The sequence below is a fragment of the Mixophyes fleayi genome, chromosome 12, assembly GCF_038048845.1.
Source record: "Mixophyes fleayi isolate aMixFle1 chromosome 12, aMixFle1.hap1, whole genome shotgun sequence".
NCBI lineage: Eukaryota > Metazoa > Chordata > Amphibia > Anura > Limnodynastidae > Mixophyes > Mixophyes fleayi.
Window position 1 is genome coordinate 20,807,109 of NC_134413.1, and position 15,806 is coordinate 20,822,914.

At 39.9% G+C, this 15,806-nt stretch overlaps 1 protein-coding gene across 2 annotated transcripts; it reads left to right on the forward strand.

Annotated features, from left to right (window-relative positions):
* The first annotated feature begins 2,454 nt into the window (after positions 1-2,454).
* On the forward strand, positions 2,455-14,415 carry WDR89 (WD repeat domain 89). 2 transcript variants are annotated; one of them, XM_075193020.1, is made up of 3 exons: positions 2,455-2,565; positions 8,360-8,528; positions 12,626-14,415. In XM_075193020.1, exon 3 carries the CDS (start codon positions 12,670-12,672, stop codon positions 13,834-13,836), a length of 1,167 nt encoding a protein of 388 aa, XP_075049121.1. In that variant the 5' UTR covers positions 2,455-2,565; positions 8,360-8,528; positions 12,626-12,669; the 3' UTR covers positions 13,837-14,415. The 2 variants fall into 2 exon arrangements, with proteins under 2 accessions (XP_075049121.1, XP_075049122.1); XM_075193021.1 differs by lacking the exon at positions 8,360-8,528.
* Positions 14,416-15,806: the final 1,391 nt, after the last annotated feature.

Below are 15,806 nucleotides of genomic sequence, written 5' to 3' on the forward strand. Positions count from 1 at the left end.
GAGCACACCAAAAATTAAAAATATTAGTGTCCTCCGGGGCATTATTTTGACAGTATTGGTGGAGAGCGTTCTTGAGGTCTAATTTAGCTTCCAGAAGTGTCAATAGATATGTTGGCATGCGCCAGGGCCTAGGAGCTTCGTACGGTCGCTCCCTATGCCACGTCCATAACACTGGGGCATGGTCAGACCAAGATATTGGTAGAATTTTAATTTGTTTAGTGGCCTGTAGTGACAGCTGTTTTATACGCCATGTCAATGCAGAAATGCCAAAACAATTGCTTTGCTGTCATGGAATACACCCCTATTTCTCACACATCCCCTAATCCCACACACTAATCCCTTTGCATATGCGCTCCCCCACACCTATACTCCACCACACAAGACTAATAACGTGGAATGACGGACGATTATTGTGGAATGATAGCTGTTTTATACGCCATGTCAATGCAGAAATATCAGTAAAAGCTTGCATTTTTCACAAAAATACATCCCTATTTCTCCCACATCCCCTAATCCCACACAATAATCCCTTTGTATAGGCGCTCCCCTACACCTGTACCCCACCACACATGTCTCATAACATGGAATGACGGAAGATTACTGTGGAATGACAGCTGTTTTATACGCCATGTCAATGAAGAAATTTCAGTAAAAACCTGCATTTCTCCCAAAAAACACCCCTATTTCTCCAATATCATCTAATCCCACACAATAATCCCTTTGCATATGCGCTCCCCCACACCTATACTCCACCACACAAGAATCATAACGTGGAATGACGGACGATTACTGTGGAATGACAGCTGTTTTATACGCCATGTCAATGAAGAAATATCAGTAAAAACTTGCATTTTTCACAAAAATACACTATTTATAGGGCCTTGTGTGGTGGAGTATGAGTCTTGTGTGGTGGAATATAAGTGTGGGGGAGCGCATATGCAAAGGAATTAGTGTGGGATTAGGGGATGTGGGAGAAATAGGGGTGTATTTTTGTGAAAAATGCAAGCTTTTACTTATATTTCTGCATTGACATGGCGTATAAAACAGCTATCATTCCACAGTAATCTTCCGTCATTCCACGTTATGAGACATGTGTGGTGGGGTACAGGTGTGGGGGAATGCATATGCAAAGGGATTAGTGTGTGGGATTAGGGGATGTGGGAGAAATAGGGGTGCATTTTTGTGAAAAATGCAAGTTTTTACTGATATTTTTGCATTGACATGGCGTATAAAACAGCTAGCATTCCACAGTAATCGTCCGTCATTCCACGTTATGAGTCTTGTGTGGTGGAGTATAGGTGTGGGGGAGCGCATATGCAAAGGGATTAGTGTGTGGGATTAGGGGATGTGTGAGAAATAGGGGTGTTTTATTGGGAGAAATGCAAGTTTTTGCTGACATTTCTGCATTGACATGGCATAGAAAACAGCTGTCATTCCATAGTAATTGTCCGTCATTCCACATGTAAAACATGACCAAGTACCTTAGCAATAAGTGGGTGAAAGATATATTTAAAAAGTATAAGAGTTTTTAAAATATACATAAAATTACATTTTTCTATCATAGAAGTCTATTGGCATTCCTTTTAGCAGACTGAAGCTGTCATTCCTTTTAGTACGTCACGGTGAACAGTGTAGGAAGTACAATGGTTTTTATATGTGTCTCCCACTTTTTAAGGGACCAAATGGCTGAGGGGAAAAATACACCGACAAAAAGTAAAATGACTAGTTTAGAAATGAAAAACAGCTTCATTGTACAAGATTGCAACGTGCAGCCTTTTGTTTCTACTATCACCATAAAGATATAAAAACACAAACTGAATATATATTGAGATACCGTTTTGATTACGAGATATTGTGATAATATATTACGATATATTGTTCTACAAAAGGACTTCCTCTAGCTAATTCCATTGAAGGACACTGCTGTTAGCATCTTTCACACAAATTGCTGACAACAGATAGGTTATATCTAGGTCACTCAGTTATATAGCAGATGAAAATAGAATATTAAACATCCCAAGCTCTGCCATAGCATAGAAACCTTTACATATATCATTATGAATGTTGTTTTGTTTATTAATAAAATTAAACTTCTACATTAAGACATTTCAAATTTATGTTTGATGTGGATTCTTTTCTAATAAAGTGCAGTTTTCCCCATGTTTACTGGAGCTAGTGACTGATTCACATATAAATATAATACATATAAAAACTACAATTCCCATCAGCCCCTGTTTCTGCCATGCATAAGACATCCGTGTGCTATAAGACCGGGTATATACACTACACTCTAACACACACCAGCACAGCAGCGCTTTTATTATATGACGTCACCAAGGAACGCCCACATCAACCGTCACCTTCATGTGGGTGGTGACTTCTTCTCGCATTGACCAATCAGTAACAGGGTAGGAGGAGCTACCGTAGAAGAATGGTGTAGTGCGCTTGCGCAGTATGTAAACATGTCTGCCATCACTCTCCACATGGGAAGTGTATATTGAGAACTGGGATTTGTTGGCAAGTGCCGGGTTTACCCTGTAATTCCTGTCCAGGCTTTGGAAGAAGGTGAGTATTAATAACGGCAGCCACTGATGGCGCTGTGTTTAGATGAAAGAGGGGATGATTGGTTAGTATGTGATTTATGGTGTCTGATCTGTCCCGGGGGTCTCAGCATTTGGGTACATGTGATTGTTAGTGGAGATGTCACTATGTCAGAAAGTGGGCTATGGCTTTTAAACACTGCAGACAGCACTATACACAGACACACACGCTTTTAAACACTGCAAACAGAACTATGGTATAACATAACAAGTGTGTGTGTATATATATGGGTTTTTGTTGCAGTCACTTATCACCTAATCCAGAGTTTCCCAAACCCAGTCCTCAGGGCTCCACAACATTGCAGGTTTTCCATATCTCCTTGCTGGAGCACAGGTGTATTCATTACTGACTGATACATTGTAACAGATCCACAGGTGGTCCTAATTATGTCACATGTGATCCAGAAAACCTGCACTGTTGGGGAGCCCCGAGGACTGGGTTTGGGAAACCCTGGTACTCTTAATATATTCTAATAATCATGGACCATGTGGATACAAAGAATAATATAATTTTGTGTTTCACACTGAAAACAAAATATAGGACTAAAAATGTCATGATGTCCCTATAGAGTGATATCCACAGATTTTATTGTTGTTGCGGCAATGATAGGAATTAATCCAGCATTTAGATAAAATAATGAAGACTACTGGAGCCACTCAATTGATCTTGTTGGCTCTTAAATTCCATTGACTTTGTTAGGAATTACTCTCAAAAGTTAGACAGCAACACTAACAACATTTTATGTGCATTAACTGTCTGGCTTTTTTTCTGGGATTTATCCAGACTTGAATTAAACATTTATTTACAAAAAATGCAATTTGCAGAATTGCTGTGAACATTGGCATAAAATAGATATGGCACTCTATCATAGGTTAATTTTTAGAGAACTTGACCTTGCAATATTCATCATAGTGAAAGGTATGCATCCAGCCAGCTCAACTTTTGTTTTTTTAATCACTTAGCCTCTGCTAAAAATGTAATGCAAAAATATATCCCCCCCCCCCCCACTATTTAACTTATAGAGTCCAGCTAAAAAAAAAAACAAAAACAAAGAAACAAGCATGCATGATATAAAGGTACTCCACACATTAGAGTTGAAGATCTGATAATATCTAATAATACTTAATAAAAATATAATTATATCGGTGTTATGCTCAGTTTATCCAGCAGGTAGAGCTGCTACTCCAGAGATTTTGTATAATGGGATCAGTTGAATTGCCCATTCATATTACATAACCGTGTTTTTATTCAATTTGTATGAAACTGAATATTGGACACTAGTTTCTGTGAAGGGCATTTTAGAATATAAAATGTTGAGGCTCCGTTGTCTCATATCTTACTGACAGTTACGTTTTTTTAAAAAAAAACCTTTAAAAGTCAATTTTCTTGCTGAACCACTTGTATATCTTTTTGTTAGATACAAACTCAATTAAGAATGATGAGCTGAGGTGCATTATTGCGGCACAAAAGATGCAGGGTTGGATGCAAAACTGCTGTTAATGAACTTGCCACCTTTCTTAAAATGCTGCCCATATAAAGCAATAACACACCCTCTCTTCATTTGATCCCACAAATGAAGAGGAATTTTCTACTCTCATCTTCCTACTCTACCTCCCGTCCTCTTGATCCCGTACCCTCATGAATTAGTAGGTCCCTGTCTCATGTGCTCACTCCACCTCTAACTAAAATCTGTAATCTATCTCTCTCTACTGGTATCTTTCCATCACTATTCAAGCACGCAGTGATTACTCATATTCTAAAACAACTAAATTCTGACCCAAACTCCCTGAAATTACCGCCCCAACTCTCAGCTCCCATGCCCCTTCCAAAACTCCACAGAGACTGCGCTGACCAAGGTTGTCAATGATCTGAACACCGCTAAAACTAAAGGTGATTACTCTCTTCTAAGGCTCCTGGATTTCTCTGCTGCATTCGACACTGTTGACCACTCTCTCCTCATACAGACGCTACAATCCCTAGGTCTTCAAGACACTGTCCTATCCTGGTTCTCATCGTACCTAGCTAATCGCTCTGTCAGTGTTAATTTCTCTGGGACAACCTCCACTCCACTTCCCCTATCAGTTGGAGTACCACAAGGCTCAGTCCTAGGTCCTCTGCTATTCTCTATCTACACCACTTCTCTAGGAAAACTAATAAGCTCCTTTGGATTTCAGTATCATCTCTATGCGGATGATACACAAATCTATCTATCCTCTGCCGATCTTTCACCATCTGTGTTGTCTCGCGTTACTGTCTTTCTGTTATTTCATCTTGGATGTCCTCTCGCCAACTCAAACTCAGTCTTTCAAAAACAGAATTCATAATATTCCCACCCCACAATAGAAGCTTCCTGCCTTACATTTCTATTTCTGTTGACAGGACCATAAATTCCACCCTGCAAGCTTGCTGCCTAGGTGTAATCCTTGACTCGCAACTATCCTTTGTTCCCCACATCATGCTGCATATACCTAAAAAACATTTCCAGAATACGTACATATCTCACACATCATCTCCCGCATTGACTATTGTAATTCTCTCCTTACTGGTCATCCCAAAATCAGAAACGAGCCCCTACAATCTATTTTGCATGCAGCAGCTAGATTGATTTTCCTTTAAAAATCGTTTTACATCTGCTGAGTCACTCTGTCTCTACGTTGGTTACCTGTTTTTCAACGAATTCAATATAAAATTCTTCTAACATACAAGGGCATCAGCAAAATTGCACCGACTTACATCTCCTCACTTGTCTCAAAATATCTCCCAACTCAACACCTTCATTCTGCACAAGATCTGCGTCTCTTCTACTCTCATCACTTCCTCCGAATTCTCAGTTACAGGACTTTTTTTGGGCTGCACTCACCATATGGAATTCACTCCCACGCACCACAAGACTTTCCTCTAGTCTTCAAACTTTCAAGTGTTCTCTGAAAATGCACCTCTTCAGACAAGCTTATAGTATTCCTCTACCACCCTCTTAAGCTCCCTAGGTTACCCTATTACCACCCTCTACACAGCTAACACAATACAACAACCCTCTGACCAACATAGTTGTGTGACTGAGCATACGGCCCACTAAATACTTTGCAACATTTGCATTCTAGCTGAACAAATATTCAATATGATGTAACACTTACCCTTGTGTATCAAGCCATTGTCCCATAGATTGTAAGCTTGCAAGCAGGGCCTTCTTACCTCTACGTATGTATGTATTACCCAGTATTGATGTATTACTGTTTCTTCCCAGTTGTAAAGCGCTACGGAATCTGCTGGCGCTATATACATTTTTGATGATGCCCTTTGCCTCATGGTCACTCTTATGCACTTCACAAACTGTGATTGTAGTCCAGTAGAGTAAAAAGTGACAGGCCTGTGAGATTCAGTGTGAAGAGTCATTGATGCAAGAACTGCAGCTCCACCATTTGGATAGGATATGTCAATGTAAAATATGGGCTCTGTATATTTGAAAACTGACACTTCGTTTTATCATTTGATTGCTGGTTTAACCCATAACTGGTTAAGAAGACCACACCATTGTCAAGTATCAACAAAAAAAAAGAGAGAAAATAAAATTCTGAGTGGGCTACGTACAGACTGGCGTTAAACTGCTGCATATGGTTATCTGCAGTGTGTGTGTGTTTCCCCCCCCATCTCTTCGCTTGATCAGAGCTAGTCGTAGACACAGTGAGATGTGGTCAAGAAGCATCTACCTATGCATATGGCTTGTTCAAGATAACTTCCTGTTTTGTTACATAGTTTGAATGCAATTGTAAAAGCCTATTAAACACATACATAAATGCAGTGTCTCTGATGTGTGATTGCTAATGCCAGACAGGGTGGTTTGAGTATTTCGTAATCTGCTGATTTTCCTGGAATTTTCACACACGAGTGTCGATAGTTTATAGAGAACGGTGCTCAAGTAAAAAAATAAATATCCAACTAATGGCAGTTCAGTGGGCGAGAACACCTCATTACTGAGAGCGGTCAAGAGGGTAATGCCCAGATTGGTTCAAGCTGACAAGAGGGCGTTTGCAGAAGAGCCTCTCTGAAAGCTAAGGTGGTAGTGCGTTCAGAGATGCTCTTCTGCAAACAGATTGAACCTTGAAGTTCATAGCCTACAGCAGGGGAAGATCACATCAGGTTCCACTCCCGTCGGTGAAGACTTTGGTAAACCAACCGAACTAGAAAAGAAAAGTCTTATTGATAATATGTAAAGTAATGTGTGTGATTGAATGTGGGTGAACCCCTCGGAAGCAATATAATAATCTATACATATAAAATGGATAAGAGAAATAACGTCCGTAAAGGAGAGACACTACAGGAGTTACTAGCACTACCCTGGAGTATATTTCCTTTGTGGTAATTCTTTTCTTCTTGTCCATTTTATTCCACTCCTGTCAGCTAAGAAGAGGAAACATAGGCTACAGTGGGCACAGGCTCGCCAAAACTGGACACTTGAAGATTTGAAAAACTTTACTGGTCTGACAAGCCTCGATTTTTGCTGTGAAAAGCAGACGGTAAGGTCAGAATTTGGCATAAACACAACCAATCCATGGATCCATCCTGCCTTGGCTCAATGATGCTGGGTGGTGGTGTGTGATGGCGTGGGAGATATTTCTTGAGCACCGTTTTAAATGCCGCAGCCTACCTGAGTAATGTTGGTGACCATGTGCATCCCTTTATGGTCAGTCTACCCCTCTTTTTATGGTTCCTCCAACAGAGTTTTGTGGCCTCCACAATCATCAGGGGATCAATGTATTAACTTCCGATTTTTGCAAGTCACCGCTATTCAGTGAGTTTGCATTACAAATTTAAAGCGCCAATACCTTTAAAGCCATTGACTCTTTAAATTTTCACTGCAAATACAGTGTAGCGGCAACTTTCAAAAATCGGAAGTTAATACATTTACCCCAGATCTCAATCCAATAGAGCACCTTTTGAGATGTGTTGGAAGGAACGGGGGTGGGGGGGGGATTCATACTTGAATGTGCAGCCGACAAATTTGCTGCAACTCTGTGATGCTATCATGCCAATGTGTTCCAGCACCTTGTTGAATACATGCCACAAAAAAAATAAAAGGGTGGTCCTATCCAGAACTAGAAGGGTGTATCTAATAAAGTGGCCCCTGCATGTATGTTCCTTGTCACAGATTAATGTACCTTTTATTGTGCCTTTATTTCCTAGACATTGGCTTTGTAAACGTTTGTCATGTAATGCTGTTGCAAGATATGAGGTCCTTTTGACTTCAGCATTGCTGGACAGATTCTGCACACAAGCTACTCCGCATCTTGTCACGTCGGAGCTACTCAACCGAGGTTATATAGGGGATATACTCTCTGTAAATTAAATGAATATTAGAAGTCACCTCGAAATTCTGTGACCATACAAAAGCATGTGGCAGCATTTTTCTATAGGTCACAGAAAACAGGTGACTTCTAAGATCTGTAATAACCTTCTTGGTTATTGGTGCTTTATTCCTTATAATATATCTAGTTACACAGATGTGCGACTTTTTTTTTTAAATTGATATATCTTTCACTTTCCAATGCGCTACCCTATATTACTATGCCTGACAACGGATGCGCTTAGTGCTTTCTTTTAGCTGCAAATGCATGGCTGAGGCAAACCTCTTTATTATTTAACTTGACCAGAAAAAAAATTTGAAAAATTAGACGGGCCTAAACTACAATGTGATGTTTGTTCTCTGCTTTTATAAATGCGAAAAGAAGGTGAAGTCTATATATTTTTTTTTTCTTTTTAGAACCCAGAAATTCACAGTGCACAGACTGACCTCTAAGAGAAGAATTTCGTACGGAAACAACAAAAGCCTGTCTGAATCATTCACCTTCGTTTGAGAATTCCTTGTGTGCTTTTATTAGGAAGATCTCCTATTTCCTGTCTCTCTGATGCTAACCAAATAGATCTTACAGGTCTGTCTGCGATGCTTGCAAACCATTTCCTGTTCTATTAAGGAAGAGCTTGGCGCCTGCAGTTTTGAAGTTAAAATCTTGTTTAGATGACTCTTGTCGAGATTCCAGTGAATATGCTTTTCTTTCTTTTTTTTCCTTTTTCTTTCTGCAGATTATTTTCATGGCCGCAATATATAGCTCTAACAGTAGCATTTTATTTAAATTTAACAAGCATTTTTCAAGCCCAGCTTCTTTGGAGAACAGGAAAGAACAATTTACACACTTGCTACATGTTATTCATAAGAATTTTTTTTTTTTCATGAACTGAAAATTTAAACTCGTACTTCCTTATAAATCCTGCCCCTCCCGTTTACTTGAAGTGAAGAATCTGAATTGAAGATTTTTTTTCTGTCCGAATCTGTGGACGGCTTGCAGTATGCTCAAAAGTGGGAAGCCAGATCTCTGATAGAGGTCATGCGAATGCCCCTTCGCTATACAAAGTGGGTAGAATGTACTAAGAATGGGTGGGCTAAAATTGGCTGTGAATAAATGTTACTTTCCATACCTCCTTTAATAAAGTTCTTTTCCCTGTAAAACATTTCGGAGCTAGGAAAATAAAATGACTCGGTATTTGTATAGTTCGTGTTATTTTAGTGTGCCACGGTTGGCAACGAAGTCTATGCAGAGTATGTAGTATTAGTGGTTCAGTGGTAAAATTCTCGCCTACCACACGGGAGGCCCGGGTTGGATTCCCTTCCAGTGCAACTCTGTTTTTGGCAGCACGGTGGCTTAGTGGTTAGCACTTCTGCCTCACAGTACTTGGATCATGTGTTCGATTCCTGACCATGGCTTTCTGTGTGCAGTTTGTATGTTCTCCCCGTGTTTACGTGGGCTTCCTCCGGGCGCTCTGGTTTCCTTCCACACTCCAAAAACATAGTGATAGGTTAATTGACTGCTATCAAATTGACCCTAGTCTGTGTGTGTGTGTGTGTGTGTGTGTGTGTGTGTGTGTGTGTGTTAGGGAATTTAGACTAAACTCTAATGACTAAGGGACTGATGTGAGTGAGTTCTCTGTACAGCGCTGCGGAATTAGTGGCGCTGTATAAATAGCTGATGATGATTTGGTTCTGAACTGCCCATCCAGCAGTTATCTGTAAGTAAATACAGGGGGTTGTCCGAGCATCTTATCCTTGATTCCCTCCAGATAATAAATATTTGTGCTACTCTTGCTGTATGGGCTATGTAGCAATGGTGCTTTTCAAGATGGCGACATTTCTCCCAATACAGCTGCCCAAAGCCATCATGAATTTAATATGAACACCCTCATCTTCCTGGGATAGCACTCAATCCATCTCTGTGGCTTAAATCGCTCTCCTCTATCCATTTATTCTGTCAGGAGCCAACTGACAGGAATCTCTTATGGCCACTGGCATTAAAATGATGCATTCTGACCACACGTAGACGGATGTTTAAAATAAAAAATCTTTGTATCCAAGGAAACCATACATATTTGCTTTTTTCGTGTGTTAATTAAGACTGTCCTATTCACCTTCAATTTATGTTTAAACCCCCCCACCCAAAAAAAAGTGTATTGGCTTAGTGACTATATTTATTTCAGGATATTGGAATCATATATGCTACTTTCCCCGGTCATTGCATACTCCTTTAGTTAGGAATATAGGCTGGCTTGGTTTAATCTCTGCACAACATGTGGATTATCCTTAATCTGCCTGGCCTCGGGTTTACAAATCTCAATGTCACACACAGATTGCTATTGCATCCTGTTTTTCTCTGGCAGTCTATTCACACATCAAAAGAAATCATTGGATCCTGTATCTCTGGGGTAGAAATACTGATCTTTTAACATGAGTTTGTGTCCCCCTGTGTAAATTGCAGTGGCTTGGCACAAATGTGAACGTAATGGCTGATATCCCTTACTTTATCTTTCCAGAGCAATTGCCTTTCGTTCCTGGCAGTTGCACGCAGTTCTCGTCACCTGCCCGGCGCAGAAATCTTCAGACTGGTTAGATAGGCTGAACAGATAAAGAAAGGCCTGAAATGTTATATGTAATGCATACTGTGAGAGTCTATCATTAGATTCAGTGTCACCCAGTGCTGACCTGACACTGGCTCAGAGCCCGGCCGTTTCCTAAGGTTGCGTTACTCAAATTTCACGGCAAAAAGCTGCTAATCAAGCACACTTAGCGAATATAATCTGACCAGGTATTTAAGAGCTATAATAAACAGAGTGCAACAGTAAGCTATGATACAGTTCAGATATTGCAGTCAAGTTTTAGTAGATTTATTGACAAGGTTGTATTTACAATATAGGCAAACTAGACGCATGCAAAGGGGTAGCAAAGAAATGGGTTTATTTTCACTATATTTGTTTTCCCTTTTATTGCTAGTTCTGTTTTGTTTTTGTTTTTTTGTCTACTTTTTTAGATTAGTATTGGGTAGTGGGGCATAAGTATATTTGGTAATTTTATACTGTATTTACTCATTTCAAGGGTAGCACCAACTGTAAATAGGTTCATGTATCTGACCATTATTACGTAAATCCCACCTTTTCCTTTCCCAAAATTTTTTGCAAACATTAAAATGAAAACTTTGCATTCGACTTATTTAACAGTTGGAATCAGTGGTGTGGAATTTCATATCTTATTGTCTGGTTTTGGAACCACTTGAATGGGGTTTGGCAAATCCAATTCAATATGTTTATCCGCTCCTACTCTACCATTGTTTGTTTTACAGGGGGCAATCTCAGGGCATTAACCCCGTTTCTCCTCCGCTCTGTGTTTGGGAGCCGAACAGAGGAGATAGAAGCTCGTCTAGAGATCATAGATCTCTACGGAGACACGTCTGTGCTGTCGTGGCAAGTTGGACACCAAAGCAGGGAAGGAGCATGTTTGACTTTCCTCGCTCCCTGTTCCGGCATCCACTGCTCAGAGGTTTAAAATTGACTCTGAAAAAAAAGATATAATATATATATTTTTATTTTTTTTATTTTTTTTTTACTTGCAATAGATGCGCTATTCATTGCAAATTTTGGTGGCTATAACTGGCCCATGCCTATCTGACTTATTTTTTTCCCCTGCTAATTCTAAACCCATTTAGATGTGAGCATAATCTTTCCTAATCCACTAAAAGCGTTTACACCTTACACAGTTTATTTAATAGATTTTAGTGTAGTTTTTGTTCTTGGTCTGTATGTATAATATCCCCAGAGACCAGCACTGCTGCATTAATTTCCCAGTGCAGCATATTGTGAGCAAAAAAACGCTACCCCTGTTTTGCATTGCAGGCATGTTTGTATGATGGTGTGATTTGTGAAATGAATTTCATGTATGAATTCCCAGAAAGTTATTGGAATGCCTCTAGTAAAATTTTCACACCACTCAAGGAAGTCTGTCTTCTCATTACAACAAATTTGTGCACTTGTAGGTTCTCTTGTTAATCTTTGTACAAGAACAGTGAGTTTCCAGGGTATAATATATATTTGCTTACATGCAGCTTTTATCCTGACAGCTAAAACACTCAACAAATAGGTCTAGCAATTATGTATTTAACTTCCTTCTTTTTTTTTTTTCTTTCTTTTCTCTGTGTGTGTATATTGTATTGCAGTAGAATAAGTTAAAACACACAATTGATCCCCTTCTGAAATAATTGTCAGTAATGATTGTATATATATCTGTGAGACAAGTCGATTTAGCTTTTCACATTTTGACTAATACGCTAGTTTTAAAGGGGAAGAGTATTTACACCTCCTGACATGCAGAGTTGCGCGGGTTGGCTTTAAACCAGACCTGTCCAACCTGCGGCCCTCCAGATGTTCTGAAACTACAAGCCCCAGCATGCTTTGCCAGTAAACAACCAGTTGATAGCTGGAAGGGCATGCTGGGACTTGTAGTTTCACAACACCTGGAGGGCCGCAGGTTGGACAGGCCTGCTTTAAACCATATACTGGCTACTGATGCTTGTAAAGTTTTGCAAGTGTAACTGTTTCAAAATAATGCACTGTTGTCCAATACTGATTAGCTCTTGAGGCATTTTATTTTGGTATTGGTACACAAACCATGATAACTACTATTTAATTTTAATGGTATTTTTTTTTCTAGGTCTCTCTACTGCAAGAGGAAGCAAAGAACTTTTATGTTTCATAATGGAAGGTATAGAACAATCGCTTTCGCATCTTCACATAGCAAAGCGTTCATCTATAAAAGACAGCACAGCTTACATACTTGACATTGATGTGTCTAAATCGGTGGAGGAACAAAACAATCAGACAATTGCAATATTATGTTCGGATAAATCCATTAAATTATATCGCAAGGAAACCATGACCTGTCTTCAGGAATTTAATGCACATCCTGCTGTGCTGAGTGGCGTTCGCTTTTCCAACTCCAATCACAACCTGTTGTATTCTGCTTGCAGCGACGCTACTGTAAAACTGTGGGATGCACGAGTAATTGGTACAGGAGCTGTTCAGGTATATAATGGTTACCCATCTAATGTTTTCATCAGCCTTGATATCAGCTGTAACGACCTTGTTGTCTGTGCCGGCACAGAAAAAGTAGAAGACGACTCCTTTCTGGTCTTCTGGGACGCAAGATATAGCTCAGACACAAAATCTAAAGAACCTCTTGGAGTTTATTCAGAGTCTCACAATGATGACGTCACTCAGGTGCGCTTTCATCCAACCAATCCGAGCCTGGTAGCATCTGGTTCCACAGACGGCCTTGTTAATGTGTTTGATATAAATAAAGATAATGAAGACGATGCGTTGACTTCCACTTGCAATTCTGATTCCTCTGTGAACGTTATTGGATGGGCAGGAAAGGATTATAAGCAGGTGTATTGCCTGACGCACGATGAAGGTTTCTGTTGGTGGGACCTTGCGCAGGTGGACACCGAGGAACCCATTACACTTTGTAAAGTGGAGGATATGAGGGAAAAAGTTAGTGCTTGTCCCATTGACTATCTCATTGGGGGCCTATACCTTGAGAAAAAGGATTCTTTGTTACTTGTTGGAGGGTCTCACTCTGGTAACATCAACCTTCTAAACTGTGATTTTGAGAGAGTGACGCATTTGAAAGCTCTACAAGGTGGGCACTCGGCGACCGTGCGTTCGTTCTGCTGGAGTGTGGACGACGACTCTTTGCTAACTGGTGGGGAAGACGCACAGCTGTTGTTATGGAAACCAAAAGTCAAGGACTCCTCGCCTAAAAAGAGAGACCACCAGAAAATGGCTTCCTCCTTGCAGCAGAGCGTTAGAGTGCACAACACCAAATCTCACTCCTCCGGGAAAAAAGAACGTGCTGAGTGTTGACTCTTTACAATCATGTTTTTACTGATATTTTTTAAAGTGGTCTATCATAATGTTCTTTTATTTAAAAGGACATTTATATTCAACATTCTGTATAGTTTTAAAATAAGTGTTCCACGTTAAGAAGCTTTAAATATATACTCTCCTTTCCAATTAATAGTACATACGGTAGATGGAGGTTCCTCCCTTGGAATGCCCACAACTCACTGTTTTAGCAGTCTCCCAGGGCGCACATAGCTGGGTCCTTGATCGATCACCTGTAGGTGCTTCTCTGCTCTCTGTAGTAGAGAGATGAAGCACAGCGGCTCTAATACTTTCAGTTTTAGATGATGTGTCGGATCTCCCCTGTTCCAGAGATGACCGGTAGAGTTTCTGGCTATATGTGCTTGAGAAGGGGGTCACATGGGAGGGCCTCCTACATAAGTGCTATTTTTGGGAAGGTAGATGTTTTAACTAATAGTAGAAATTCCCCTTTTAAAATTGTTTCCACATAACCTTTAGAAATGTATAATTGATAGCTATTGTGTGTGGATATCATTTTGCCCAATAAGTCTCGGCTTTTACTATTTTATTGGCGCTACAGCTGTGTTATACTGGTTGCTTCTCTCCCTTAATGTCAATGGCTTGTTACTTTCCACTATGCTGCAAACAGGTACTTTACTAACTATCTAATAATGTCTATAGGATGACTCTGGATTCATGGGTGAATAGAGCAAGAGATGTGGTTACTGCAGATGTTCTGTACAGACACAATGGACCTGCTCACACAGTGGTCTCAATTCAGTAACTTGGAGATGACGTATTCACTTGATGATTCACTTTTGTACCATTGATAACTGGATAGAACTCTACACTAAAGAGCATAAACAACATTTATTTTTCATGATGGTGTCCAATAAAGAAAATGCTTAATAATAACTTGAATGTTTATTGTGTGCTCAGGATCACCCCTGCAATATAGTGGCCAAAATACATGCATCTTTGAGTCTGCTTTTGTGTGCAGCTAGGGTAGACTGTAACGTGTTCAGTAAGTGCACAATATTTCAACACAGACAATGCTTACGTAGAGGCTGACGCTGGACAGAGGAGATCGGCAAATCTAATAATCAGAGTTGTGTGTATTTAAAATCTTGTAAAGTGATGCAATGTTTTCTCGTCACTAAAACGTCTGCAAATGAACCCACTACTATACTGATGTACATGCTGTGTCATAAGTTTCTATTCCCAAATAGAGAACCGGCATGTAAACTATATGGAGAAATACTTGGAAGAAATTAATTTTTTTAAAGTAGTTGTTAGTTATAGTTCTTGTGACTTGGTAACGAATTGTTAAAATATTCTATTTTTAAAGAAACTATTAACATAAAGCATGTATTTTATATAATTATTGAATGTTTTTATTAATCTGCACCTGTTCGGTAGACTCAGTGCAGGCAGAACTTTTGGGAGGATGCTGTCTGTCCGCAGGCCCCAGTCCATTGTACTTATGTTACAGTGATGTCACTGGTTCCTAATGAATTCATTGGCTGCGTTCTCATGACTTCAGCACACCGTATGGGTCCATGCCTTTGTGGTCACCTGTTCCTAAAGGCATTTTTAAGTAAAATGTTAATTTATTAAAAGCCTAACGCAGGAGATTTCGGAGACCCCATAATAGGCGATGGGGACTCCGTCTGAAGATGGCGTTAGCCATTCAATAGGGGGAGAGCATTGCGTTAGAGGGATCTGCACCGCAGCTTATCTGCTCTCTTCTCCAGTTATAATTGCAAAATGGCTCTACGCATGCGTGACCTTAGGTCAGAGACAACGGGAATTTTAAGGTAAGTGAATTCATTGCCGGGAGAGCTTCCTATCAGATGTGCTGTCAGGATGACTTTTTAAAATAAATTAATCCGTAAAATATCATCTGTTATTGTTGCGATGGCAGATGATAATAAATTGGACAAGACCCTGTTAATTAATAAATAGGCCCT